This window comes from Lepus europaeus, chromosome 10 (assembly GCF_033115175.1).
Source record: "Lepus europaeus isolate LE1 chromosome 10, mLepTim1.pri, whole genome shotgun sequence".
In the NCBI taxonomy this organism is placed as follows: domain Eukaryota; kingdom Metazoa; phylum Chordata; class Mammalia; order Lagomorpha; family Leporidae; genus Lepus; species Lepus europaeus.
The window spans coordinates 111,800,105-111,824,954 of record NC_084836.1 but is presented as its reverse complement, the minus strand read 5'-3'; the positions used below and the strand labels follow the sequence as shown (position 1 = coordinate 111,824,954).

General features: G+C 54.3%; 2 protein-coding genes across 5 annotated transcripts; one reads left to right on the top strand and one right to left on the bottom strand.

The window, feature by feature from the left end:
• The first annotated feature begins 4,967 nt into the window (after positions 1–4,967).
• TP53TG5 (TP53 target 5) lies at positions 4,968–8,633 on the top strand. Its single transcript, XM_062202564.1, has 5 exons — positions 4,968–5,015; positions 5,314–5,388; positions 5,558–5,688; positions 7,475–8,037; positions 8,596–8,633. Exons 1-5 carry the CDS (start codon positions 4,968–4,970, stop codon positions 8,631–8,633), a joined length of 855 nt encoding a protein of 284 aa, XP_062058548.1.
• A 2,395-nt stretch (positions 8,634–11,028) lies between these two features.
• On the bottom strand, positions 11,029–16,544 carry SYS1 (SYS1 golgi trafficking protein). Of its 4 annotated transcripts, none has more exons than XM_062204260.1 (4): positions 16,286–16,544; positions 15,934–16,172; positions 14,698–14,765; positions 11,029–13,508 (listed from the first exon to the last, which is right to left on the bottom strand). In XM_062204260.1, the coding sequence occupies exons 2-4, from the start codon at positions 16,093–16,095 to the stop codon at positions 13,268–13,270; spliced, it is 471 nt and encodes a 156-aa protein (XP_062060244.1). In that variant the 5' UTR covers positions 16,096–16,172; positions 16,286–16,544; the 3' UTR covers positions 11,029–13,267. The 4 variants fall into 4 exon arrangements, with proteins under 4 accessions (XP_062060244.1, XP_062060245.1, XP_062060246.1 ...); XM_062204261.1 differs by having other exon boundaries at positions 16,340–16,544; XM_062204262.1 differs by having other exon boundaries at positions 15,934–16,041; positions 16,286–16,539.
• Between the last annotated feature and the right edge of the window lie 8,306 nt (positions 16,545–24,850).

Sequence of the window (24,850 nt, the reverse complement as noted above, 5' to 3'; positions counted from 1 at the left end):
TCCCATGAGTGTTGGTTTTCCGCTGGTAAATGAAAGGACCAAACAAGACTGGATTTGGAAAAACTGCTTTGTTGGCTATGGCTGCTGTACAAAGTCTGGTGGCGAGGCTCTCCCTGGCCCCTTTAGGGGTGATCTACTTAGGTGGTCACAGCTTCAGAAGGCAGGGAAGCAAGTGAGGAGCAAAAAGTATGGTCTAGGTACAGCCACTTAGGAAGAGCGAACGCTATGACCCAGCAACAGCACTCCTGGGTATTTATCCAAAGGAGCTGAAAATTTATGTTCTTGTAAAAAATTGCACACAGATGTTTATGGCAACTTTATTCATAATTTCCAAAGTGTAGAATCAATCAAGACATTCTTTAGTAGGTGAACAGATAAACCTAAGTCTAGACAACAGAATACTATTCGGCGTTAAGAAAAATGTGTGATCAAGCTATGAAAAGACATAGAGGAAAATTAAATGTATATTACTAGGAGAAAGAATGCAACTCCAAAAGGCTATATACTGCATCACTCCAACTATACGACGTTGTGGAAAAGGCAACACTGCGGAGGCAGTGAGCAGCAGTGGTTGCCAGGGGTTAGTGAGGACGGAGGCGTGAACAGATAGAGCACAGGGCTTACAGGGCAGTGAAACTATTCTGGAAAATACTACAAGGTGAACATACGTCACTGTACAATTATCCAAATCCACAGAATATACGACCCCAAGAGGGAATCCTAAGGCAAACTGTGGACTCTGAGTGATGACCATACGTCTGTGTAAGTCCATCAGTTGTAACAAATCCATCTCTCTCGGGGATGTTAATAGGGGGAGTGGCTATGCAGAGACAGGGGCAGGGGATAGATGGGAAATCTCTGTACCTTCCATCAATTTTGTTGTGAGCCTAAAACTGCTGGGGGGGGGGAATCTTATAAAAATACATAAACATAAAAAAAAGTACAGACTAGAAGAGAACAGCAGGGGCAGCCAGCGGGCTCCCAGCACAGAATCCAGCCTCCCTATCTCAGTCGAGGGAGCCCTTCCAGAGCTCCCTAGACCCTTAGGACAAACTCCCAGCTCCTCAGCCTGGTTCCAAGCTCTTCGCACTCTAAGAACTGTCTCCAGGGCCAACCCTGGCCACTCTCAGCCCCTTTCCACTCGTTACATCCCCTCTTTGGGGAGTTCCTTGTCCACCACATGAGACCTTTGCCTGGCCTAGTGCCACTCATCCTCCATCCTCAGCACCACCTCCAGGAAGGCTTCCCTGCCTCCCCAGCTGGATCAGGAGCTCCTCCTCTGTGCCTTGCAGATTACCTTTATCATTCATTTTCCAGAAAATCCTTATCAAACACCAGTTATCCGCTAGGCACTATTCTAGGCTCTGGGAGGTTATTAATAAATAAAACAAAAAACATGTTCTCCCGAGGAGCCCACATTCTAGTGGTACCTCTCCTCTTGGCCGTGAACTTGAAGGGAGGCATGTTCTGCCTGCAGTGTTGCTGTCTGTGGTACCTGGCACACCAGGGTCCTCAGCCCTTGGCGCCCAGAGGCTGAGTGGCAGGTGCAGATGACCCTGATGTAGCTGCAGGCACCAGGGCCTCCGAGCAGTCTCTGTCCAGCAGAACCCAGCTGATGAGAGCTGAAATTGTGCCAGCTAGGAAAGGGGGGGCTGAGCAGGCAGAGGCCGAGCTGTACTGCAGTGGACAGGAGGGAGAGAAGGCAAGGAGCATCTTTGACATCTTCCCTCGCAATCACCCTCTTGCTTTGGTCCCTGAGCCAATTTAACCTGTCACAGCCACTCCCCAGACCCCGCCTCCACAGCCATCGCTTTCACTCTCATAATAGAAGACATTTCCATGGGAAAAGCGGCTCCACAGGAGAGGCTTGGTCCAGCACCCTCAAAGCGGGCGCTAAGCAGTCCCCGTGCACCCACACACTCCCGCCAGGTGCGGTGTGGGGCGGAGTGGCTCCCACGCCTGCCTGGGCATCAGCTGCTGTTCTGACTGGGGGGTGCCTGCGTTTCACCAGCTCGTCAGGCGGCAGGGAAGCAGAGAGCTGAGCACTAGGCATTTGGAGCAGCCAGTGTCCCTGCAAAGCTCTGTCCCCAACCCACTGGGATGCCTCTAGCCCGTGCTTTCTTCTGTAGAGCAGACCCACTGCCTGCGCCTTCCCTGTCCACTTCACCCTGCAGTCTTTTCTCCAAGAAATTTCCACCCGAGCTGGCGGTGGTGTGCTGCAGCTCGCTCACAAGGGCTCATCAAAGCTACTGTGAAGCACAGCTTAACATCAAAACTTCACTTGTGAAATTTACAACTGGGCCGGCGCTGTGGTGGTAAAGCTGCCACCTGCAGTGTCAGCATCCCATATGGACACCAGTTCAAGACCTGGCTGCTCCACTTCCAATCCAGCTCTCTGCTGTGGCCTGGGAAAGCAGTAGAAGATGGCCCAAGTCCTTGGGCCCCTGCACCTATGGGAGATGCGGAAGCAGCTCCTGGCTTCGGCTCTCAGCTCCAGTTGTTGTGGCCAACTGGGGAGTGAACCAGCAGATGGAAGACTTTTCTCTCTCTCTGCCTCTCCTCTCTGTGTAAATAAATAAGTCTTGGGGGGAAAAAAAGGCCTGTAGAAATCTGTAAAGAATTTTACAACTGAATGCTAAAAACAAAGATGAAAATGTTCAAACTTACCACTTTCTAAGTTTTTTGTTACCTTTTATTAACTGTATCTTCTTGAGATTTTTTATATCTGCTTATCTGTACAGTAGAAATATATACTATAAAGGCATGGGTTAGGGTTAGGGCTAGGGCTAGGGTTAGGGTTAGGGCTAGGGCTGGGGTTAGGGCTAGGGTTAGGGTTAGGGTTAGGGCTAGGGTTAGGGTTAGGGCTAGGACTGGGGTTAGGGTTAGGGCTAGGGTTAGGGTTAGGGTTAGGGTTAGGGCTAGGACTGGGGTTAGGATTAGGACTGGGGTTAGGGTTAGGGTAGCTACTGTGCATTTCTACCCAACTTTGAGTTTGGTGACATCAACTGCTTGGCTGAAATCTGTGGTAGGAGTATTCACATCAGAGAAACAAACAAACATGACAAATTGGGTTTAATTTATTTTTTTGTTGATTGCCTGTACCCTTGGTTGGCCATGCACAATATCCAGCCCACCAACTAGTCTTGTAAATAAAGTTTTATTGTCACACTGCCATTGCCCATTCATTTACCTATTACCTGTGCCTGCTTTCACACTGCAACGGCACAGCTGACTAGGTAGAACTATGTGGCCTGGGTTAGTAAAATGGTGCAGTGTTATCTGTGGCGCCATCTATGCCCCAGACACCATCCTAGGCTCTAGGCCCCACCACCATTGCTGGAAGCCAGGTGACCAGATGGCCCAGCCACCGGTGTTCGTTCCCCCTACACCCAATGGGATGTGTTGCTCCTACTACCCTGCCCACATCCCTACAAAGGTTTACCAGGACCTGTTCCCAAGCACATGCTCTCTCTTGATATCTCTCTCTTGTACACTCTCTTACTCTCTCATCCTCTCCCCAGGGCCCATCAGGCTTCCCCCACCCGACAATAAACCCTTCTCTGAACTCCAGTGTTTGGCGTGTTTTGTGGCGGCCTTACAGCCTGCAAAGTCTAACGTATTTACTACCTGGCTCTTTACATTAGAAATCCACTTAGCCATGTCTAGGCTTAAGAACTACTAGAAGAAACGTTAATAAATGCAGATGAAATGTAAACAGATATAGTCTATAGCCATGACATTGTAAAGCACAAAAATAAAAACCTGAGAAAATATACTTCCGACATCCAAAACCTATGATCCAGTTCAGCAGGAACTCACTCAGGTCACTGAGGAACGAGTAAAACTCCAACACCTTTACTGTTTCGTTTCTTACTCTTTAATGTAAATGAGATACCAACGCTCCTGTTGGTATATGCTACATTTGTTTATCCATTAAAACCACAGGTTGGAAGCCATGGATAGGAGAGTGAGGGAAAAATTCAAGAAAATCATACTATATGAATTGGATAATAAAATTGACAGTAAAGAGTATTGTGGAGTTTAATTATTTGTAGATGTCTATAATTAAGATGTACAGCACTTGCACGCCCACACATACACACTTCATTCCAGAGAGCCAACTGTTCAACAATTAGGCACATGGCTTTGTTTCCCCTCCACTAGACTGTAAGCTCCCCAAGGGGAGAATTTTCTCCCAATGCTTAGAAAAGTACCTGGTGCAGAGCCAGTGCTGTTGGCATCCAATATGGATACCAGTTCGAGTCCTGGCTGCTCTACTTCTGATCCAGCTCCCTGCTAATGTGCCTGGGAAAGCAGAGGAAGATGGCCCAAGTGCTTGGGCTCCTGCAACCATGTGGGGGACCCAGAAGAAGCTCTTGGCTCCTGACTTCAGACTGTTCCGGCTCTAGCCAGTGTGGCCATTCGGGGGATGAGTCAGAGGATGGACAATCTCTCTCTCACATTCTGTAACTCTGCCTTTAAAATAAATAAATCTTTTTAAAACGAAAAAAAAAAAAAAAACACCTGGCCTATAGCAGGTATGCAATCAATCTACGTAACACCAGTGAGCACAGTGAGGGACCCCCTGGCTTCAAACCTTTGTTAGATGTCCAGCTCCACCATCACCCAGCTAGGTGACCTTGAGTAAACTATTCAACTTCTTTGAAGCTTGGCTTTCTCATTGAAAAACAGGGGCCACCGCTTACTTCACAGGGAGGCTGTGACAACGTCTGCTGAGTGTGCTGCTGTTGTCATCTACTGTGTGTCCTCACAGACGGGGACTTCCTTCTGAGCCTCCGACCCTGGCCCTGTCACACATTTCAGTGACGTCACAGCCCTCCGGCCTGGGAGCTCTAGCAGTCACATCCAATGCCCCGCCTGAGTGCTGGCTGTGCTGAGAGGGGCAGGGTGCTAGATATACTTGGTACAGTCTTGCTCCATCTGTCTTGGAGCCTCACAGCCCCAGCATGAGCCCACCAGCAAAGAAGAGGCCCCAGAGTAGAGTGGTTTTCCAGGTCGGACTTTGGACCAGAGCCCTCGACGGGGGGGTGGGAGGTGAGCCCCCTACAAGGGGCCTAAACAGAGAGTCCATCCATACCAAGGACAGGGGAGAGAGGGGGAAGGGTGAAGGGAGAGGGGAGAGTTAAAATGGTCTCTCCAGCTCTGCCCCCAAAACCAAGGTGTCAAACTCCCAGTCTCGGGTAGGTCAAACTGCTCAGCCAAATGGACAGGTGCAGTGGAGGCACTGGGGAAGTCCTCCTGTGTTAGCTCCTGCGCGCGCGCTCGCTCTCTCTCTCTCTCTCTGTTCTGCAGACACAAGATGAGAAACTGCAGAACAAGATAAGACAGCCTATCAACAAAATAATCAAGCGGAACCGACTTAAAATGGTGAGACGTCCCCCTTTGGCCCCAGCTCGGGGGGGCCCGTGTGCCCACACCGCGCTGCTCCCCCGTGCCAGGCTGCGTGACCCAGGAGGGGTCTGCAGGTGCAGCCAGGAGCCGAGTTGAGCCAGGAGAGCTGAAGCTTCTATTTTTCTGGTTTCTCAACCCCTGGCAGGTGTTGAGGAACTTGTCGCTCCTGAAGATACTCAAGAGCTCAAACCACCGGATCCTGGAGCTGCATAACCTGGCCAAGAGGTGTTGGAATTCACTGCTCAGCGTTCCAAAGATCCTCCACATGGCCTCCAGGTGAGCCTGGCCGCCTGTCGCTCCCTGGGGAGCCCGACAGCTGTCTCCCAGGGACGGAGCTCTGGCTAAGGGACTTACAGAATGGGTCTGATCGTCACAGGCAAAGGTTACTTGTCAGCCCTACCTTCCTGATGGGGGCTAAGGCTCAGAGGGTGAAGAGACTTATCCCAGTTAACTGAACTATGAAGTGGCAGACTTGGGATCCGAGGCCACTGCTGTGGTCGTAACAATGGTCATAATCATTCAACTATGGGCCAGCCCACCATCGGGCACCGAGGGGGCTCAGTCCCCTCCCTCTCCCTCCCAAGCCGTCACAACCAGAGACGCACCTGCAGACTGGCCCCTGAAATCTGGGGACGAGGCCGTATCGCCGAGTCCCATCAGAATAGGAGTTCCCATCAGAACAGTCAGAAAGCTACCGTTCGCTGGGCACCTGCTCAATGCCACCTCCTGTGCTTTAAGCACTTTGCAATCACACGTCTCACAATTTCATTATTCACCACAATCCTGTTGGGTAGACAGGACAATCCCAGCCTTACAGACAATGAAACAAAAACTCTAACAGTCAGAGTTCTTGCCCTGTTGCACAGGCAGTGAGGGGTAGAAGAATCTGAGCCCATCTGCTGACTCCAAAGCCCGCGCTCCGTAAGCTGCCCTGTGGCTCCACTGCAGAAGTGTTGTGATCTTGAGCCCAAGGCCTCGCCCTCCTCACACGCTCAGCCAGGGCAGTGTAGCCACTACAGGCTTCTGCAGTTGATCAGACGCCCTTAGAGGCTGTCTCCTTCCAGCACGCAATGTCTCCATCTCTCTGATTGGGCAGCCCAGAAAGATGGAGCCAAAGGACTGGGATCACATAGTCCCAAGGCTTTCCACCTTTGTTTTTTTTTTTTTAGGTCAGTGGAACTTCCCTCAAATGTGTACCCCCAAGCTCCAACTGTACTGAGGAGGGGTGGTGTCCTGCCCTTATCCTGCCCCCACTCCCCCACCAGAACCACCCATGCAGGGTACTTGCAATACCTGGGAACACAATCTGAAACAACACCAGGCTGTTCATTCCCTCAGCTGAACTCCAGAGAGACAGACCCCTAACCTAGGCGCAGACGTGGACCATACACAGAGCACTTCAAAAAGCTCACGGGAAAACCTGCATTATCTTTTTTGTTTTTCTTCTTCTTCTTCTTTTTTCTTTTTGACAGGCAGAGTGGATAGTGAGAGAAAGAGAAACAGAGAGAAAGGTCTTCCTTTTTGCCGTTGGTTCACCCTCCAATGGCCGCAGCAGCCAGCGCATCGCGCTGATCCAATGGCAGGAGCCAGGTGCTTCTCCTGGTCTCCCATGCGGGTGCAGGGCCCAAGCACTTGGGCCATCCTCCACTGCCTTCCCGGGCCATAGCAGAGAGCTGGCCTGGAAGAGGGGCAACCGGGACAGAATCCGGCACCCTAACCGGGACTAGAACCCGGTGTGCCGGCGCTGCAAGGCGGAGGATTAGCCAATTGAGCCGTGGCGCCAGCCATTTAATTCTATCTTTCCATAACTTTTTGAAGCCGCCCTCATATTCCTATGCGTCCTTATAGTGGGTCACACCTGTCACCAGCCAAACCTCTCACCTCTCTCTGCCACTACTTAGCCCACACCCCACTGCCGGGCAGTAGAGAACTTTCTTTTCAGGCTCTCTCTCACTATCCTAATAGGCTCCCTGTGCTGGCTGCAAAGCCGCAAACTCGGGCCTGGGCAGGAGGACCAGGGCCTCTGTCCACTTCCACTGACCGCCTGTCCTCTCCCTGCCAGGGACAACAAAGTCAGCAACACAGAAAAACAAAATACTGAGGAGCTGCAGGCAGCTAAGTGCCTTGACAAGAATCTGGAGTCCAAGCAATTCGAGTCCAGTGCGGAATCTCAGGAGACGCAGCCCCCAGAGTGGGAGTCCGAGGTGGCATCAGGGACGAAGAACACGGAAAAGGGGTCATGTGCAGCAGTGACATGGAAGGAAGGGCAGGCGGAGCCTGAGGCCCCAAGGACATCCAGGGGCCACGGCACGAGCCCTGGTGCCTGGGGGACGCAACTACCCGCTGTGGGCCCCCAAGCCAACTTCGTCAAGACCTACCACAGAACTCCCTGGGAGGAGACGAGGCAGCTGGGTGCAGCCCACCAGGGCGACTGGTTTGAGGGGCTGCCCACACGGATCCGCCTGCCAGGGCCCCGGGTCATGTGCAGGGCCTCCACTCTGCGCTGGGTCAAGCGCTGCTGCACCCGCCTCTGCTCGGCATCACTTGAGCACCCCAGGGGCCATCCGCGCAAGGTGGGTGAGCCGCTGCCGGGCCATCGGGAGGTGCAGGCCCTGAAGTCGTGGGGTTCGACATCCGGAGTTCTGCAGAGCTGTGACTGGCAGTGCTGGGAGGTCCCACCTTCGGGCCCAGAGGGAGGGAGAAGCCACTGACCAAGGCCACGAGGCCCCTCCGGATGCCACTAGGGGCTCTGGGGGAGGAGGGGCCCTGGAAGTGTGGGTTCGCAGGTGGATTGTCTCATGGCTCGGGAGGAACCAGAACTGCCCCGCCTCTGACTCTCACAGCCAGAGGTTAAGCAAGCGGGTTTAGGAACAAACATGAGAGTGGGTTAGTGCCAGCTGGGGCTTTGAGGCATTCCACCCCCTTGGACCAAATCTGCTCTCCATGTATATTGGACTCATGCATGCCTCAAATAAGATTTACTGTGAACAAAAAAAAAAAAAAATACTCCAGCCCCACCGTGGGAGCACTGCGTGTCCGTGAAAGGAAGGGGGTGGCTGGCTCGGCGGTCCCCTTCCGCAAAACCAGCACCTCCAACCCGCCGGCCGTCACGGCGCCTCTCGCCGGCCGACAGTGCCCCCTGGAGGCGGCCTTGGCGCCTAACACTGAGGTCTCTGCACGCAGGTGGTGTGATCCAGCGTGGGCGCCAGAGCGAGGTGTGAGAGGGTGGAGATCTCGCCCGCCGTTGGCTGCACGGGAGGGAGGGGCAGGACAAGTCTCCCGTCTGCAAATAAAATCTCCCACAGGGCACTGCAGAACACTGCTGTGAGCTCTACCTGTCTGTCCGGGGCTGGGAAGGACAGAGGAGGGGAGGGAGTGTGCGGGCCGGGACTTCAGCCTCGCCCCACTCCCGTCCACTGCGAGCTGCACCCCTCCCCCACCGGCGCTGCATTTTCCTCTGTGAGGTCAGCGGAGGGGGCGCAAGGGGCCTCAGGACGGCTCTGCGAGCCACGGACACGCACAGCGCCTTGCCCAGAGCCACGGACACGCACAGCGCCTTGCCCAGGCTCGCTCGTCCAGAAGAGACAGGGGTACGAACTCCAACTGGCGTCTGCCGCTCCCCATTCCACTGTCCCAACAAAAGAACAAGGCCGGGAGGAGAGGCTGCCCAGCGCTCACAGGCCGGCCGTGTGCATCAGCGTGGTGCCGAGGTGATCAGCGCCCCTGCTGTCAAACGGGCGTCATCCAGGCCTCCACGGGTGCACGGCCTGAGTCACAGGTCAGACACACAGGGCCAGGCGGGGCTTGGTAATGGGCATCCACCCTCACCCGAGCCACAGGGCCCTGAGCAGCAGTCAGTCGGGAGAGGGAACCCTTTCTCCGGAGTAAGTCTAATTCTCCACACTCTGCAGAGGCAGTCTGCGCGGGGTAGGCGGCCCCGGAGAGCAGCGCCGTCAGCGAGGGGCCACGGCCTTCCCGGAGGGAAGCCGGGCAGTGACCCAAGGGCCCAGTCTAGGAGACAGGGAGAACACAGGGCAGGTCTCCCCTTGAGTGCTGGGCACTGACACTGGGCACTGCCGGCTGGCCCAGCCTCGGCGTGGGGACTGCTCCAAGCCGGCTAATCCTCAGTCTCTGCTGGGCGCCTCTGCTGCGTGCCCCCCACCTCCCGCCACCTGTGTGCTCCGGCACCAGCCTGCGGTGTGTGCCATGTGCTCGCTAGCTCACCACCATGCTGCGGCCTACGGTGCACGCCCACTTCCCATACAGTCTCTGCCCCGTGACCTCCACCTCCATCTGTCTTCCTGCCCAGCTTGGCCTCTGGCCCACACCCTGAGTGGCCTCCACGTGGCTTTGCCGGCCGGGCACCATCCACCCCATCAACCTCAGAACGGAAGTGGGCCTCTGCCTTCTTTCTCAAGCACTTCTGTTCCATCGGCTTTGCCTACACTTCGATCCTGTGTCAGGGCATTGCACTCCCAACAAAAATCACTCTTTGGGGGTGTGGGCTGCACTAGTTTTCACGGGAGCCCCGCGTGGAGGCTGGAATGGGGTGGACCGTGGCCAGACTGGCACAACTGGGGGCCCTCCACCCCTCTGCTCCCCTTGTTCAGTCCCTCCAACCTGAGGCTCCTCTTCCCGGCTCAGTAAAATCCTGACCTCACTGGGTTGCATGGGAAGACGCAGGGGTCAGCTGTGGTGCAGAGCAGACAGGAGCTCAGTACCAAGCACCCAGACCCCAGGCGACCTAACATTAGAAGACGCCAAGGCTCAGAGCACGGGGAGCAGCGGCAGAGGCACCAGCCCAAGAACTCTACGCGTTCTGAGTTCTGGGTCACAGCCTACAGGCCAGGAAGTGTGCTAGGTGCTTCACACGGGACACCTCGTTGGACAGGGGAGCTGGAGCAGCTCACCCAGGTTTTCACAGCAGGTACTGGGGACCCTGGGACTCAGCCCTACGCTCCGGGAGTGGCAGGCCAGACCTCAAACCTTCAGCTCCCTGGCCCCGGGGCTTGCTCACCACCCTTTACTACTTTCCTACGGAAAAGTCCCAAGACCTTGGCTTTTACTCTCCACAGACGACCGCTCCTGCCCCAAGTCGGTGGCTTCTGGGCTGCGGGTACCAGGGAATGTTCCACACCTGTGCACAGGCTCTGCTCGGGGGCTGCCAGAGGCAAGCCACCCTGGCCGGGAGTCACCGAGGAAGGAGCCCACGAAACAGCTTCCAGGGGAACGTGCTTGGGTTACCAGCCCTCCCGGACTGAAGGGGACCCCCAACGTCTGCTGGCTGCCATCCTGGCCTCCACGTGCTCCGGATTTGGACAGAGCTGCCTAGACGGAGCCAAGAGTCAGAGTTGCTCTTTGCCAGGGACCCCTTTCTCCTCCTCCTTCAGGGTTGTAAGCCACCCTGAGCACCAGCTACCCAGCAGTCTCAGCTTTTCACAGGGTTCACGTGAGAATGGGATGGAGGGAGGGCCAGACTTCAGACCCTAGGAAGTCAAAAACTACGCCCACTTAGCAGGAGGCTGCAGCAACTTCCTGATGCAGGCCCCACCCTTTATCCTTAGGAAGTAAAGACATTTTCTTCATTCCTACAGTCGCTAGGAAGTCTAGACATATTTCATGTACTAACAGTTTTTCTTGGAAACACAGTAACTTTATAAAGCACTATTCATCTTCAGTATTTCAAACAAAACAAGTACGGCAGGATGAGAAGACCTGAGGTCCGACGGGCTGCTTAATCAATCGAAAACTTAACTAAGGACCCCTTCAGGATGAGCTTATTGGTATCGCTACCAGAGCACAAACCCTGGGCCTGCCAGCTCCGCACAGGCAGCTCTGGGTAAGCCCCTTACAGCTTCCTGACCTGCAACACATGGAAGGTGCAGCTCCCTACTTCAGAAGGCTGTGTGATGACCGCGGGACAGGGCAGACATAGAGCCCTTAGCCACTGCCGATACTTATTGACAGATGTCATTTGTTAATAAAATGACAGGACGTGTCTCTGTCCTTGCCATCCTCTCCGGGACTCACCTCTAGAAACTGCCCTTATCATACAGGGAAATCATAAGCAGCCCACGATGGGCATGCATTTTTAGCCCCAAGTGTCAGGTCAGTCGCTATGTTACTTGTTTAAAAATTGGCTCCCCTTTTTGGTGGTTTCCAAAAACGAATTAGCACTCAAGAGACAGAGATCTGTCACTGCAGAAGACACGTAGAGAAGTGGGCACAAGCCCTTGAGGAAAATCCCAAAGAGGGGTTTCAGCCACAGCTGGTCACAGGGCAGCAGCCACACGTGGTCCTGATGCCTTTCAGAGTGACACCAGTCACCCATCTGTGCAGTGCACAGTGGCCGGGGGGCGGGGGGACCCAGCACCCAAGGCCAAGTCACCCCAGCTGGTCTCAGCTCCCGGACCCGTCAGCCGGGATCAGCGTCCCAGACCACGCGGAGTGACCGAGGTGCCTCACCCCAGTGCTGTCCCAGGTCTGCCAGGCGCTTTCACTCTTTAACCTTTCACCTGGCCAGCCTCAGCCCCCTGCTCTTCAGGACTGAGAGCCAGGAGCCTAGAAAGACTTGCCAGGAGGGCCCACCCCTCACTCTGAAGCTGCAAATGGACAGCTTCTTGGGCAAGCTCCAGAGAAACCAAAGAGCAACGCTGATGTTTCAACGCAGAAGTGCGTCTAGACCAGAAACCACAGGGAGCAGGATGCAATCCCAAGGCTCACGGCAGCTCACCGGAGGCAGGGCTGAGGCACCTGCAGGGAGAGGGGATGGGACACAGGGGGTCCCTGCCCTTAGCATTTGAAGCAGATGGGGCCCAGGATGGGAGAAGCCTACAGTTCTTGATGGCTCCCTTGCTGGCTGTGTTAATCTCTCTCCACCCCAACCATGGCATTATAAAGTAAAGGTAGAACCGTGGAAAATACTGCATTTATGTACATAGGAAGGCCAGCCACAAGCCCCTCACAGAGGAAACTCTGTCCCAAAGGAAAATCTTAGCAGCAAACTCCTATCTCCGTCAGCGTTATCAGTGTGGCCCAGGCTGGAAGGCTGGGCTGCTTGTCTCTGGGCAACAGATCACACCCTTCTCACCGCAGAATTCCAAATCAGGCAAGAAAATGGAGCTCCTGCCAGAACAGAGCGCCAGTGGGGGCTGGCGGGAACTCGTTATGAGAGTTAGGCTGGGGGCGATGCTGGGACTTTTCTTGGGGTCCTTTGGGCTGCCATGTTGAGAGCTGGGACCAGGGTGGGGACTCGGTGGAGGGAACTGGAGGAAGTCGGTCATGGGTTCGTGGGCGCACACACACGTGTGTGCAACAGGTCACAGGTTGTGCGTTCTCCTTGTGCTCGATGCCTCCATCAGCCACGCTCTCCCGGCCAGCGGCCTCGTGCGCTGCACCTCCATCTCTCCGCAGCTGCGGATCCAGAAACCATGGGCTTCTCCAGCACGGTCCCTGTGGCTCAGCAGTGAGACCAAGGCAGCAGCTGTCTGGGGAGCTGAGACACACGACTAGAAGAGTGGTTTGCTCCAATCAGATATCCTTGATTTGTCGGTTCTCGTTTTAGAATAACAGGCTGGTGACAGGTATGATGGCTCAAGAGTGACACGGTTTCAATTCTGTTATGATCCTCAGGGAGGTCCCCTTCCTGACCTCCCAGACACCAAGGCTCCGTAGATGGAGGCCCTTCGTGCGGCTCTGATCCTGACTGCTCCCTGCCTTCGTGCCGGGGCCTCACCCCTCTCTCACACCAACAGACTTCACATTTCCAGGGATCTTCTGAGACCTGGGCTGGACCTCATCTGGAGGGTCTGAGCGCCTCAAGGTGTTCCAGCAGGGTTGTCCACAGGGCCTGCTCCTAGACATTGGATTTAGGGGCTGAGTTGAGGGGTATCTCCTTGAGCTCCGTCCGCATGCACAGGTACTCCCCGATGACAGCCATGAGCGCAATGCACACAGCCTGGACCAGCCACCAGCTCAGCGCCGAGGGGAACCGGGAGCTGTAGAACCAGCAGCCCAGGAGGTGAAAGAAATGGACAGTGACCGTGAAATCCAGACACTGCTTCCCTCGCCGGATGAAGTACAGCAAGCCCAGGGCGCTGTGGGGAAAGGACAGCAGCGAGTCGTCATGGGTCGTCCTGGCCTTAGATGAGGCTACTTGGGGGTGGGGACACTTAGGATAAGAACATTGTGGTCACAAGAGAAGGAGATAAGGGTGAGGCAAGGGTTATACTATCAGACACCTAGAGGAACCTGGCAGGTACTATCAAAAGTGAGTCCGAAGGAAGAGCAGAAAATGAAAGCATAAACTTGATGCTTAATGGCAATTGTCACTTGGGGGGATCTTAGGGATTGGTGGGGACTGTGGCACCCTGAAAGCAAACATGTTCTATCTAAAGTGAAAACAACACCTAACTTGTACCTAGGCAAATCTTATCATGCTAGATGTTTGGCTTGAAATCAATCTATCTTCCCATTATTCAAGATAAGCCAGCAACCTGGATTTTTATATAAAATATACTTTCAATTGAACAAAAATGTTTTAAACACTAAGCTTGGGCGAATACCTGTATAAGCCACTCAGAGCACATCTGGGAGGCAAATTTAGGTCCAAGTCAGTCCAGCAGTTTTCAAACTCCGGAGTAAGGACAAGGCATTGTTTTCAGCACTTCCTGTGAAGTAGCGCACGTCAGCCTCACGACTCTGACAGAGGTAAGACTATTTGCCCCTTTTGGTGACGAGGAACCTGGGGCTTAGCTAGGTGAGCCTGCCCAGTCGCTAGACAGATAGGAAAGACGAGACTCAAAGCCACGTAAGTTTGCCACTGGGGCCTGAGAGCTTGTTCGCCCACGCTAAAGCCCCTCTCAAGAGACAGGCAACGGTGGACAGTGGCCCCAGAGGTGCCCAGTCCACCCTCTGTGTACAGATGTGGAATTGCAGACCCAGAGGGGCGGGAAATAACTTGGCCCGTCGATGACACCCAGACCAAAATAGAAACATTTCTCCTGATGGTCTAGTCCTTCCCTCTACCTGCTCCAGAGCAGAGAAGGGAGCTCACGCGGGAGCTGTCCTGCTGGCAGCACACACGGTGACCTTAGAAGTTTCCAGCTAAGTCAAAACAGCAAAGGAAGGAGCCCAGGAGAGAGCCAGGCCCGGAATCAGCCTCTGCCAGCCACTTCAGCCCACTGCTCCCTGGGAACAAGTGCCAGTCCGTCTCCTGTGCACACTGAGGGAGCTAGTCCTAGTGCTAAGACCCCAAAAGCTGAGAGCAAAACTGGTGATACTCACCAGGTGAGGGCGTTCAGGATGAAGGACATCATGGAGAGCCGGCCTGGAGGGGTGGAAAAGCCCAGGATCTGAGGGGAATCACAAACGGAAAGACACTGCAGATGTGCCCAGGAGAGCCCCGGGCTCCAGGATCCCAGCAGGCCTTGTAAGCAAGGGCACACAAGACAACACCTCTCTTGGGCTGTCCAGCAGCCCGATTCTCACCAGGTGCTTCCACACACATCCATTACGGTATCTTACTCCATCCTCACAGCAGGTGGACAGGTTAGCGTTCTCCTTTCACAAACAAGGGCATAAAAGCTCAGAGAAGTTGTCGCCCAAAGTGACACAGTAAACAAACAGCAAGAGACAGGTCTAGAACAGACTTCAGAAAACCATGGCCCCATAGGCCAGGCACCCATTATTGCAAATAAGGTTTGACCGAAACACAGTCGCACCTGCTCACTCACATACTGGCTATGGATGCAAAGCTGAGTGGCTGTAGCCGGAAATCTTTCCTACCTCCTGCTTTAAGGAAAGGCGTGCTCACCTCTAGCCTGGGACTCAGACTGTGTAGCAGATGGCTTTTCAACAAAGTCCAGGGTCCCCACGCGCCCTCCTCAGGACAGAAGCTCCTAAGAAGCCACTTGGCACCCGGCCAGGCTGCAGTCTACCACCCCTGCCCCAAAACGACCCAGAACCAAACATCTGTCCACACTTCCAGCTCACAGAGAAAGGCCTCTGCCAAGCCATGACCCCGCGTTATCCTTACAAAAGCCCAGCAAAGCCACGATCACGCGTCTCACTGGCATCTCTTTGGGATGACAACTTCCCCGAGGGCTACCAAGGGCTCCCGGCTCCCGGAGCTGGGCCCCTCACCACGCACCACAGCTGCCTCTCCGACCCAGCAAGCTCTCGCGCCTCCAGTCCAAGAAGCTGCAGAAGGGAACAGGGCGCACAGAGGTGATGCCACCTGTCCCAGGTCACGGATTAGTAAGTTTAGCTTACACAGAGGCCCGCCTGACCCCAAAGGCCACGATCCAAGTTAAGCCACTACCCCCGGTCTCCGGAAGCAGATGCGGCAGCGTCGCCTGGACCCACGCCTGTCCAGCTTCTCGCTCTGGTACCAAGTGGGCCCCCCCTTCCTCGGGGTCACGCAGCGAAGCAGGTGGCGGAGCCCAGGGCCCAGTGGCGCCGGACCACAAAGCTGACTCCGACAGGCTGAGACCCCCACCCGCGTCTGCCCGCAGACCCTACCTCGGCGTCGAACATCTGGTCCAGCGAAGGGCTGCTTCGCACGAGCCCGTCCACCAGCGCCAGCCACAGGCCCAGCGAGCCGTAGTACACCGTCTGCATGAGGACGATCTGCGACAGGATCAGCAACGGGTCCCACACGTAGCTGCGGAACTGGCCCGCCATGCCCGCCCGCGGGGCCGGGTCGCCGCCCAGGCCTCGGTCAGCGCCGCCTCGCCATGGGGCCCCCGGCCGCCCCGCACCTGCGGAGACACGGGGCGGGCCTCAGCCAGCCGGCCCCGGAGGAGGACCCGGGACCCCGGGGCAGGGCGGGGCGGACAGACCCCTTCCCTGAGTGCGGGGAAATCCCACTCACCCCGCCGGCTGCTCGGCCCCGGCCCGTCCACCAGCTCCTCTGGGCTCCACTCACCGGCGACGGACTCGAAGATCGACGCGTCCGAGAGTGGCCGGGCCTCAGCCGCAGGCTCCTGGCCCCGCGCTGACAGACAGGACCATGGAGGAGAGGCCTCACAGGCCTAGAGAGGCAAAGCTCCGGCTACCCGAGGGGCCGCAGCGGCTGCGTGGGGAGGAAGCGTTTCCGGGGACAGCGGCGGAGGGGCGGGGCTGACCTTGCGCAGGCGTAGTGGGTGCAACCTTTGCCCAAACCACCTGGAGTGAGTGGGCTGCGCGGAACGGGTGGTGCGCATGCGCACCACGAAGAGTGAAGGCGAACGGAAGTGAGGAACGAGAGCCGCGGCGCTTGCGTGCCCCCTAGAGGACAGTCTTGAAAATGAGGAGGGCGGCCGAGGCCGAGGGAATGACGTTGGGGAATCCACGAGGGGATAAACGTGGGCTTTGTTTTCAGTCTCGGTTCCCAATGTTTGCTTCTTGTGGTTACAGTCTGGGGTAACTTGAGCCTGAAAGCTCTTCCACGTGCGGTTCGCCACTGCTCCCGTTATATGGATGACAACACTGAGGACCGGGAAGGAAGCAGCAGGCTGTCCCGAGGACCTGCGCTTACCGGCAAAGGCAGGGTTAGAATGCAGGTGCTGGGCCTCCGCCCCGGCCCGGCATCCCAGGTGGGCGCCTGTTAGTATCCGGCCGCTCCACTTCCGGTCCAGCTCTCTACTATGGCCTGGGAAAGCAGTAGAAGACGGCCCAAGTCCTTGGGCCCCTGCACCCGCGTGGGAGACCTGGAAGCAGCTCCTGGCTCCTGGCTCCGGGTCGGCACAGCGCCGGCCGTTGTGGCCATCTGGGGAGTGAACCAGCAGGTGGAAGACCTCTTTCTGTGTCTCCCCCTCGCTCTATAACTCTACCTGTAACCACAAGGGGCACCTCTCAAATAAATAAGATATTTAAACAATAAGGACTTTAAGAAAAAAGAATCCAGGTGTATCCAACACTGCACGATTGATTTGGTGCCTACTGGGTCCCAGGAACTGCAGGACCTGTACACGTGAGAGGGTCCCTGCCCTCGGTCAGGGTGATGGGTGTTTATGAGGCAGCGATCCAATGGCTCTGAAGTCACTTCGAGCACGGCCTGATGCCATAGCCATGTTATCTCTGCCCTTGCCCCCAAGTCTGAATCGTGGGCAGTGAGCAAATATTTCCTCAATGAGTCAAGAACAGAGAAAGGGCAACAGCAAGCTGATGACTCACTTATTTTTTTAAAGATTTCTTTATTTATTTGAAAGTCAGAGTTACATAGAGAGAGGAGAGGCAGAGAAAGAGAGAGGGGTCATCCATCCGCTGGTTCACCCTCCAATTGGCCACAATGGCCAGAGCTATGCCAATCCAAAGCTAAGAGCCAAGAGCTTCTTCCAGGTCTCCCATGCAGGTGCAGGGGCCCAAGGACTTGGGCCATCTTCTGCTGCTTTCCCAGGCCACAGCAGAGAGCTGGATCGGAAGTGGAGCAGCCGGGACTCAAACTGGTGCCCATATGGGGATGCCGGCACTGCAGGCGGCGGCTTTACCTGCTAAGCCACAGTGTGGGCCCCCATGACTCACTGTTCCTGCCCCGGCCACCGGAGCCCCTCAGCTTCATTAATCCCAGGGCGTCCCTCTCTGGAGTGGAAAGAAGAGAGAGATCCTGGAGCCAGGTCCACCACTTAGTACTTGTGGGACCAGAAAGCACTTCCTCCTTTAAACCTCAGCTTCTCTGTTCATGAAACGAGGAGTTGGAGACGGTTAACGTTTTCCAACATTTAATCTACCCTCCACCAATTATTTTCCCATTAAAAAAAAAAGCTATCAAAGACTCATGCAATCACCAATCAGAATTCCTGAACAGCGTGTGATAGCCTGGGTATCACCTTGAGTTGATACAATTCCAGACAAAAGTAAAGCAACTTGAGACTTTACTGAGTGCTAAGTGATTTCCCTTATCGTTTGGAAATACTGTAAACAATTCTCTTCGGGCTGCAGTGTGGGAGTTATTAATGCCTAAGACTTCCGAGGTGCTTTCCAGCTCAGCCATTCTTTTAGTCATCTCAGTGCAACTCAGAAAAACATAGATTCCTCTAGTCCACTGGTTACCCACATGACCGAGTGCTTATGAGAAAACATCTTCTGTGTATTAAGTGCCTACATGATCTTGTTTAACCCTCACAATCTAAGGAGGTAGCTATTGTCTCCCCACCCCCTTTTTTTTTAGTTTTTATTTAATGAATGCATTTTTTATAGATATAACTTTAGGAATATATGATTCCTCCATACCCCCCCCCCAGCTCCCATCCCACCTCCCTCTCCCTCTCCCTCTCCCTCTCCCTCTCCCATCCCCTTCTTCATTATGGTTCATTTTTAGTATGACTTTATATACAGAGGACCAACTCCAGGCTAAGCATAGACTTCAACAATTTGCACCCATGTACACGTACAACATATAGAGTACAGTTTGGGAAGAAAATTTGCAGTCGATTCTCATCCCCTTTTTATTTTTTAAGATTTATTTATTGACTTATTTAAAGGCAGAGTTACAGAGAAAGAGAGAGATTTTCCATCTGCTGGTTCACTCCCCAAATGGCCTCAAAGTCCAGAGCTAGGATAGTCTGAAGCCAGGAGCCAGGAGCTTCAAAGACTTGGGCCATCTCCCACTGCTTTCCCAGGTACATTAGCAGGGAGCTGGATCAGCCAGGACCCAAACCGGCGCCCATATGGGATGCCAGAGTTGCAGGTGGCAGCTTTCCCCGCTGTGCCACAGCGCTGGCCCCCATTGTCCTTCTTTTTACAGGTGATGAGATTCGTGCTCAGGGAGGGGAGCTCACAGGAAGCTGAGCTGGAATTCAAACCCAGGCAACTGACTCCCAACACCAAATAAAAGATGGAAGGGAGGAAGGAAGGGGGGAGGGAGGGAGGGAGAACGAAGGACAGAGACAGGGACAGTGAGGCAGTCAGATGGTGCCATAGTGGGAAGTGGAAAAGCAGCAGTGGATCTCTGAGCTCAGGTCACCCCGGGGTGAGGGATCAGGCAGAGGTGGGAGAGCTTTAGGAAAAGTGCTGGCGCTGTCTTCCTGCCAGGAGCTGGAATGTGTGGCCTTTCCTGGAGCTGGCCTGCCCCCTCGCTGGGCCCACTCCACCCCCACCTTCTCCACAGGGCAGGCTCTGCCTCCCCGTTCTCCGGAAACGGAAGCACACAGGTAGCCCAGAGCTTACCACACAGGCCGGCTGAATTGCTGTGTCTGACGTCACCCCTGGAGCGGGAGCTCTCCTCTGGGAAAACCCCGCTGGGCAGGCGAGGAGCTTCCTGCTGTTTTCCTTTCCCTTCAGAAGCCGGGCTCTTGGGTGCCTGCCTTGCCGAGCCCCGGAAACAGGCACCGTCGTGCGCCTTAATTCAGATCCGAGACGGAAACCAGAACTGGGGGAAACCACAGCAGCACCCTGTGCCGATCTCCTGGGCCCGTTTCCAAAATTTGACTGTGGGCAACCTGGTCGGGACCGCGGGTCTAGGACAGTCCCACTGCCTCGCTGCAGGCCCCAGGCTAGCCTTTTGCTGGATCCCAGAATCCCAATCTGTAAAATCAAAGTGGGGCACTGGACTCTGATTTCTAAATGCAGCCCCTGGCCCTGTGCCTTCTGAATCATCTGAGAAGCACGTTACACATTCAGATTCTCAGCCTTTGTTGCAAAATCTAAGTCTCCAAGAGCAGCGTGCAGAAATGTGTGTATTTAAAGAATTCTCTGAGTCAGAGGTGTGACCACCTTTGGTAACTACAGAACGTGAGCTGTCGTGACCCCAGAACAAACTCTCCAACAGAAAACTGCTGTGACCTTGGCGTAGCCACAGCTCTTGTTGGGCTCCAGGGTTTTTTTTTTTCCATCTGTCATATGAGGGGGTTGGACTAGAATAGCCTGTCTCCACGGGCCTTTCCCACACTGCCAAGTCTGTGGCTCCCAACTTATGAATGAAATGTTCAACTTTAGGTCAGGGGCAGAGTGACCAACAGTTACCAGCTGGGACAAACTGTCCTCCCAGTGGAGGGGAGGGGAGTGCCTGCGGTCACTTGATCCCTTTCGTCATTCCCACACTAAGCCCCCATTGTGGGCATGCAAGGACACCACCCACTGGACTCGCTTTCTGACCCCACCCCCATAAATCCTTGAGAAATGTCCTTGCATGGATTCCTGGGTTTGGGGACTTGCTTAGACTTGGGTCCTGGCTCTCCTGTCTTGTAGGGTGACCTTGAGGGAAAGTATTCCATCTCTCTGGGCAGGACTTGATTTCCTCTTCTATAAAATGGGCCTCAGGGGGCCGATGTTGGGGTGCAGGGGTCAGGCTGCTGTTTGCAATGCAGGCATCCTATATTGGAGCACTGGTTCAAGACTCGGCTGCTCTGCTTCCCAGTCTGCTCCCTGCTAATGTGCTTGGGAAGGCAGTGGAAGGTGGCCCAAGTACTTGTGGCCCTGGCACCCACATTGGACACCTGGGTGGAGTTCCAGTCTCCCGCTTTTGGCCTGACCCAGCCCCAGCCATTACAGGCATGGAAGATCTCTCTGTGTCTCCGTTCTCTCTCTGGCACTCTGCCTTAAAAAAAAAAAAAAAAAAGAATGATGCCTAGGTTGTCTTTTTTTTTTTTTTTTTTAATTTGACAGGTAGAGTTATAGATAGTGAGAGAGACAGAGAGAAAGGTCTTCCTTTCCGTTGGTTCACTCCCCAAATTGCCGCTATGGCTGGCGCTGCGCTGATCCGAAGCCAGGAGCCAGGTGCCTCCTCCTGGTCTACCCATGTGGGTGTAGGACCCCAAGCACCTGGGCCATCCTCCACTGCCCTCCCGGGCCACAGCAGAGAGCTGGACTGGAAGAGGAGCAACCAGGACTAGAACCGGCGCCCATATGGGATGCTGGTGCCACAGGCAGAGGATTAACCAAGTGAGCCGCAGCACCAGCCCCTAGGGGTTGTCTTAACCAGAAGTGTGCTTAGCCCACTGCCTGATAACCTTTTGGTGTTGTTTGAACATTAGCAATATTAATTATTATAATTATTTCTTCCTTTGGTATGTGGGAGAGGAAATTCCTGATCTCTCAGATTTATGGCAGGGTTTAGTTAGGTATCAGGCAGGGGAGCCCGGTGCCAGGCACACAGTAGGAGCTCAGTAAATGAGATCCTTTATCTTCCTAGTTCCACAGTGGCTCCCAGGCTCCCCAGCTCGCCCGCCCCTCCCTTCCCTGAGCTGCCCTACTGCCCCGTTGGCATTTCCCCTTTGGGAGGCTGCGTGAAGACACTTCAGCAGACACGTGTCCTAGGGACAGGTTATGCAACTCTGTGCTCACACTTTTCGGAAACTCTGCGTGGGAGGCGAGCATTTGGCCGCTCGTCCTCCACATCAGCGACCATCCTGGACTTGGGCCAGCGGGCGCCTCTCTTGGGAGGGAAGCTGCAGAGAGCGCTCATTGGCTGCCTGTTTTATTTCCAGACCAAGAACATTTTGTCACCCAGGTGTCTTTAAGGACTGTGTGTGCATCTATGTTTGAGGAGGGATGTTTGCTGAGCGCCAGAATCTCATGTAATGCTTATTTAATTTCTAAAACAAGCATGGGGCCAGCGCTGTGGTACAGCAGGTTAATGCCAAGGCCTGAAGCGCCAGCATCCCATATCGGCGCCGGTTCGAGTCCTGGCTGCTCCTTCCAATCCAGCTCTCTGCTATGGCCTGGGAAAGCAGTAGAAGATGGCCCAAGTGCTTGGGCCCCTGCACCCATGTGGGAGACCTGGAAGAAGCTCCTCGCTCCTGGCTTCAGATCAGCACAGCTCCGGTCATTGCAGCCAACTGGGGAGTGAACCAGCAGATGGAAGACCTCTCTCTTTCAAATAAATAAATAAATCTTTTTAAAAAAAAAAAAAGTGGTGGGCTGTAGATACTTTTTAAAATTTCTATATATATGCATTAAAATGCTGGATTTTTAAAAAAATAAACTTATCTTTTAGTTACATTTTCTATGAATTTTTAAAAATATATTTATTTACTTATTTGAAAGGCAGAGTTACAGAGAGGCAGAGGCAGAGAGAAAGAGAGAGGTCTTCCATCTGCTGGTTCACTCTTCAAATGGCCGCAATGGCCAGAGCTGGGCCAATCTGAAGCCAGGAGTCAGGAGCTCCTCCAGGTTTCACATTCGGGTGCAGGGGTCTAAGCACTTGGGCCATCTTCCACTGCTTTCCCAGGCACATTAGCAAGGAGTTGATTGGAAGTGGAACAGCCAGGACTCTAGCCTATATGGGATGCCGGCACTGCAGGTGGTAGCTTTACTGGCTACACCACAGCACCGGCCCGGTTGTAGGTACCATAATAGTCTCACTTAGCAGGTAAGGAAACTGAGGCACAGAGGAGCAGCCCCACTTACACCCGGCCACACTGCGGGGGGTTAACAGAGCTGAACTCTGGCCCAGGTCAGTGTGACTTCCCACTGCCTCTTCCCCAGCACGGAAGGAGTGCCCTGGACCTGGCAGTCTACATTGAGCACTCACCTCCATGGCTTCACCTTATTGTCCCAACAGCCCCCGGGAGGGAGGGCTGACCATTCTCCCTGCCTTACAGGTGAAGAAACTGAGGCTCAAGCAGGAAGTGACTCACACAGCCGGGGTGTGGTGGTTCTCCTGGCTGGAACAGCCCTGGGCGAGAGATGTCTGCAGTGTCTGTCTTTGTACTCCTACCTCTCTCTGCTCCTTCCTTTACCCAAAGTGGCTCTGGAAACAGGCTTTCTGTGTTCCAAGACTCTTGGCCGGTGGGTTTTGGGAAACCTTCTCCCTACAGAGGCTGCACAATGCCAGGCTTACCAGTGATGGCTGAACTCTGAGCACCTGCAGTGGTTTCTCTCTCTCTCTCTCTCTCTCTCTTTTAAATTTTTATTTATTTATTTTTAATTATTTAAGGCAGAGAGAGATCTTCCATCCGCTGGTTCACTCCCCCAGAAGCCTGCAACAGTCAAGTGGAACCCAGAATTCATCCAGCTCTCCTACAAGGGTTGCCGGGACCCAAGCACCTGAGCCATCCCCTGCTGCCTCCCAGAGCGCACATTAGCAGGAAGCTGGAATTGGAAGCAGAGCTGAGACTCAATCCCAGGCACTCGGATATGAGATGCAGGCACCCCAAATGGTATCTCAACGTCGGCACCAAATGCCTACCCTGGTTGTCTCTTGGATACAGGACCCTTCCCAGCATCCTCTGCTCTGCTCCATTAAGAACCAGACCCTTCAAAAATGTTCCTGAGGGAGAAGAGAAATCAGGGCTGTGCCTCCAGTAGGACAGCACGAGGAGGCAGACGGAATCAAAGAAACCTGAGCTTGAATCCTGCACTGGTCAGCTTTTGCTGCATAACAAAATAGCCTCTAACTGTCCGTGGACTGCAGCAGGAGCACACATTTCTCTACCATGGGTTTGCAGACCAGCTGGGGCAGCCTTGTGTCATTTCTCCTCTCTCATCCTGCTTTTTCATCTGTTACGTAGAGATAACGCTTACCACCGACCGCACAGGGCCAGCTGAGGATGACCTTCAACACTGTCTTCTAACTAAACACACCCTTGCTCAAGGTCTCTTACAGCTGGAAGATGTTCACCCTCTAGGCCAGCTCATCATCCAGTCAGTGGCCTGGCCTGCAGGCACGCCCTCAAGGAACGATGCAGGCCACAGCCAAGCCAACCAGACAGTCTTCCCCATCCCCCCACCCCCCTACCCCACCCCACCCCGTTCAGACTGGGAGAGCTCTTAAGTCAGGAAAAGGGAAGACACACATCCAGGAAAAGGAAGAGGTGCCTCAAATGAAGACCAGGTAGAAAGGCTTAAAGACCTGGAGATCAGACTGTAAACTACGGCGTCAACTCAGTTCTTGATTTCGTGATGATTTCCCGTTGGTTTTAGTCTTTTTTTTTTTTTTAAAGATTTATTTACTTTACTTGAAAGTCACAGTTACACAGATAGAGGGGGACTGGCAGAGAGAGAGAGAGAGAGAGAGAGAGAGAGAGAGAGAGAGGTCTTCCATCCGCTGGTTTACTCCCCAGATGGCCACAATGGCTGGAGCTGCACTGATCCAAAGCCAGGAGCAGCCAGAGGCTTCTTCCAGGTCTCCCATGTGGGTGCAGGGGCCCAAGGACTTGGGCCATCTTCCACTGCTTTCCCAGGCCATAGCAGAGAGCTGGATTGGACGTGGAGCAGCTGGGTCTCGAACCGGCGTCTATATGGGATGGTGGCACTGCAGGTAGAGGCTTTACCTGCTAGGCCACAGCACAGGCCCCATGTTGACTTTAGTCTTAAGCCTTCCCATTCCTCCCAATGACTCCTAAGCCCCCTTTTCCTAAGGGGTCTTGAGTGAAGCATGTTTCCTTGCAATTGCAAGAAATAGGCTAAGACAGAGGAGATGCATATGACGTTCCAGCCTTGACCTTGGACTGTAGTAGATCCTCATCCTACTGTACAACTGGCAGCTGAGGCCGGCATTGTAGCATAGTGGATAAAA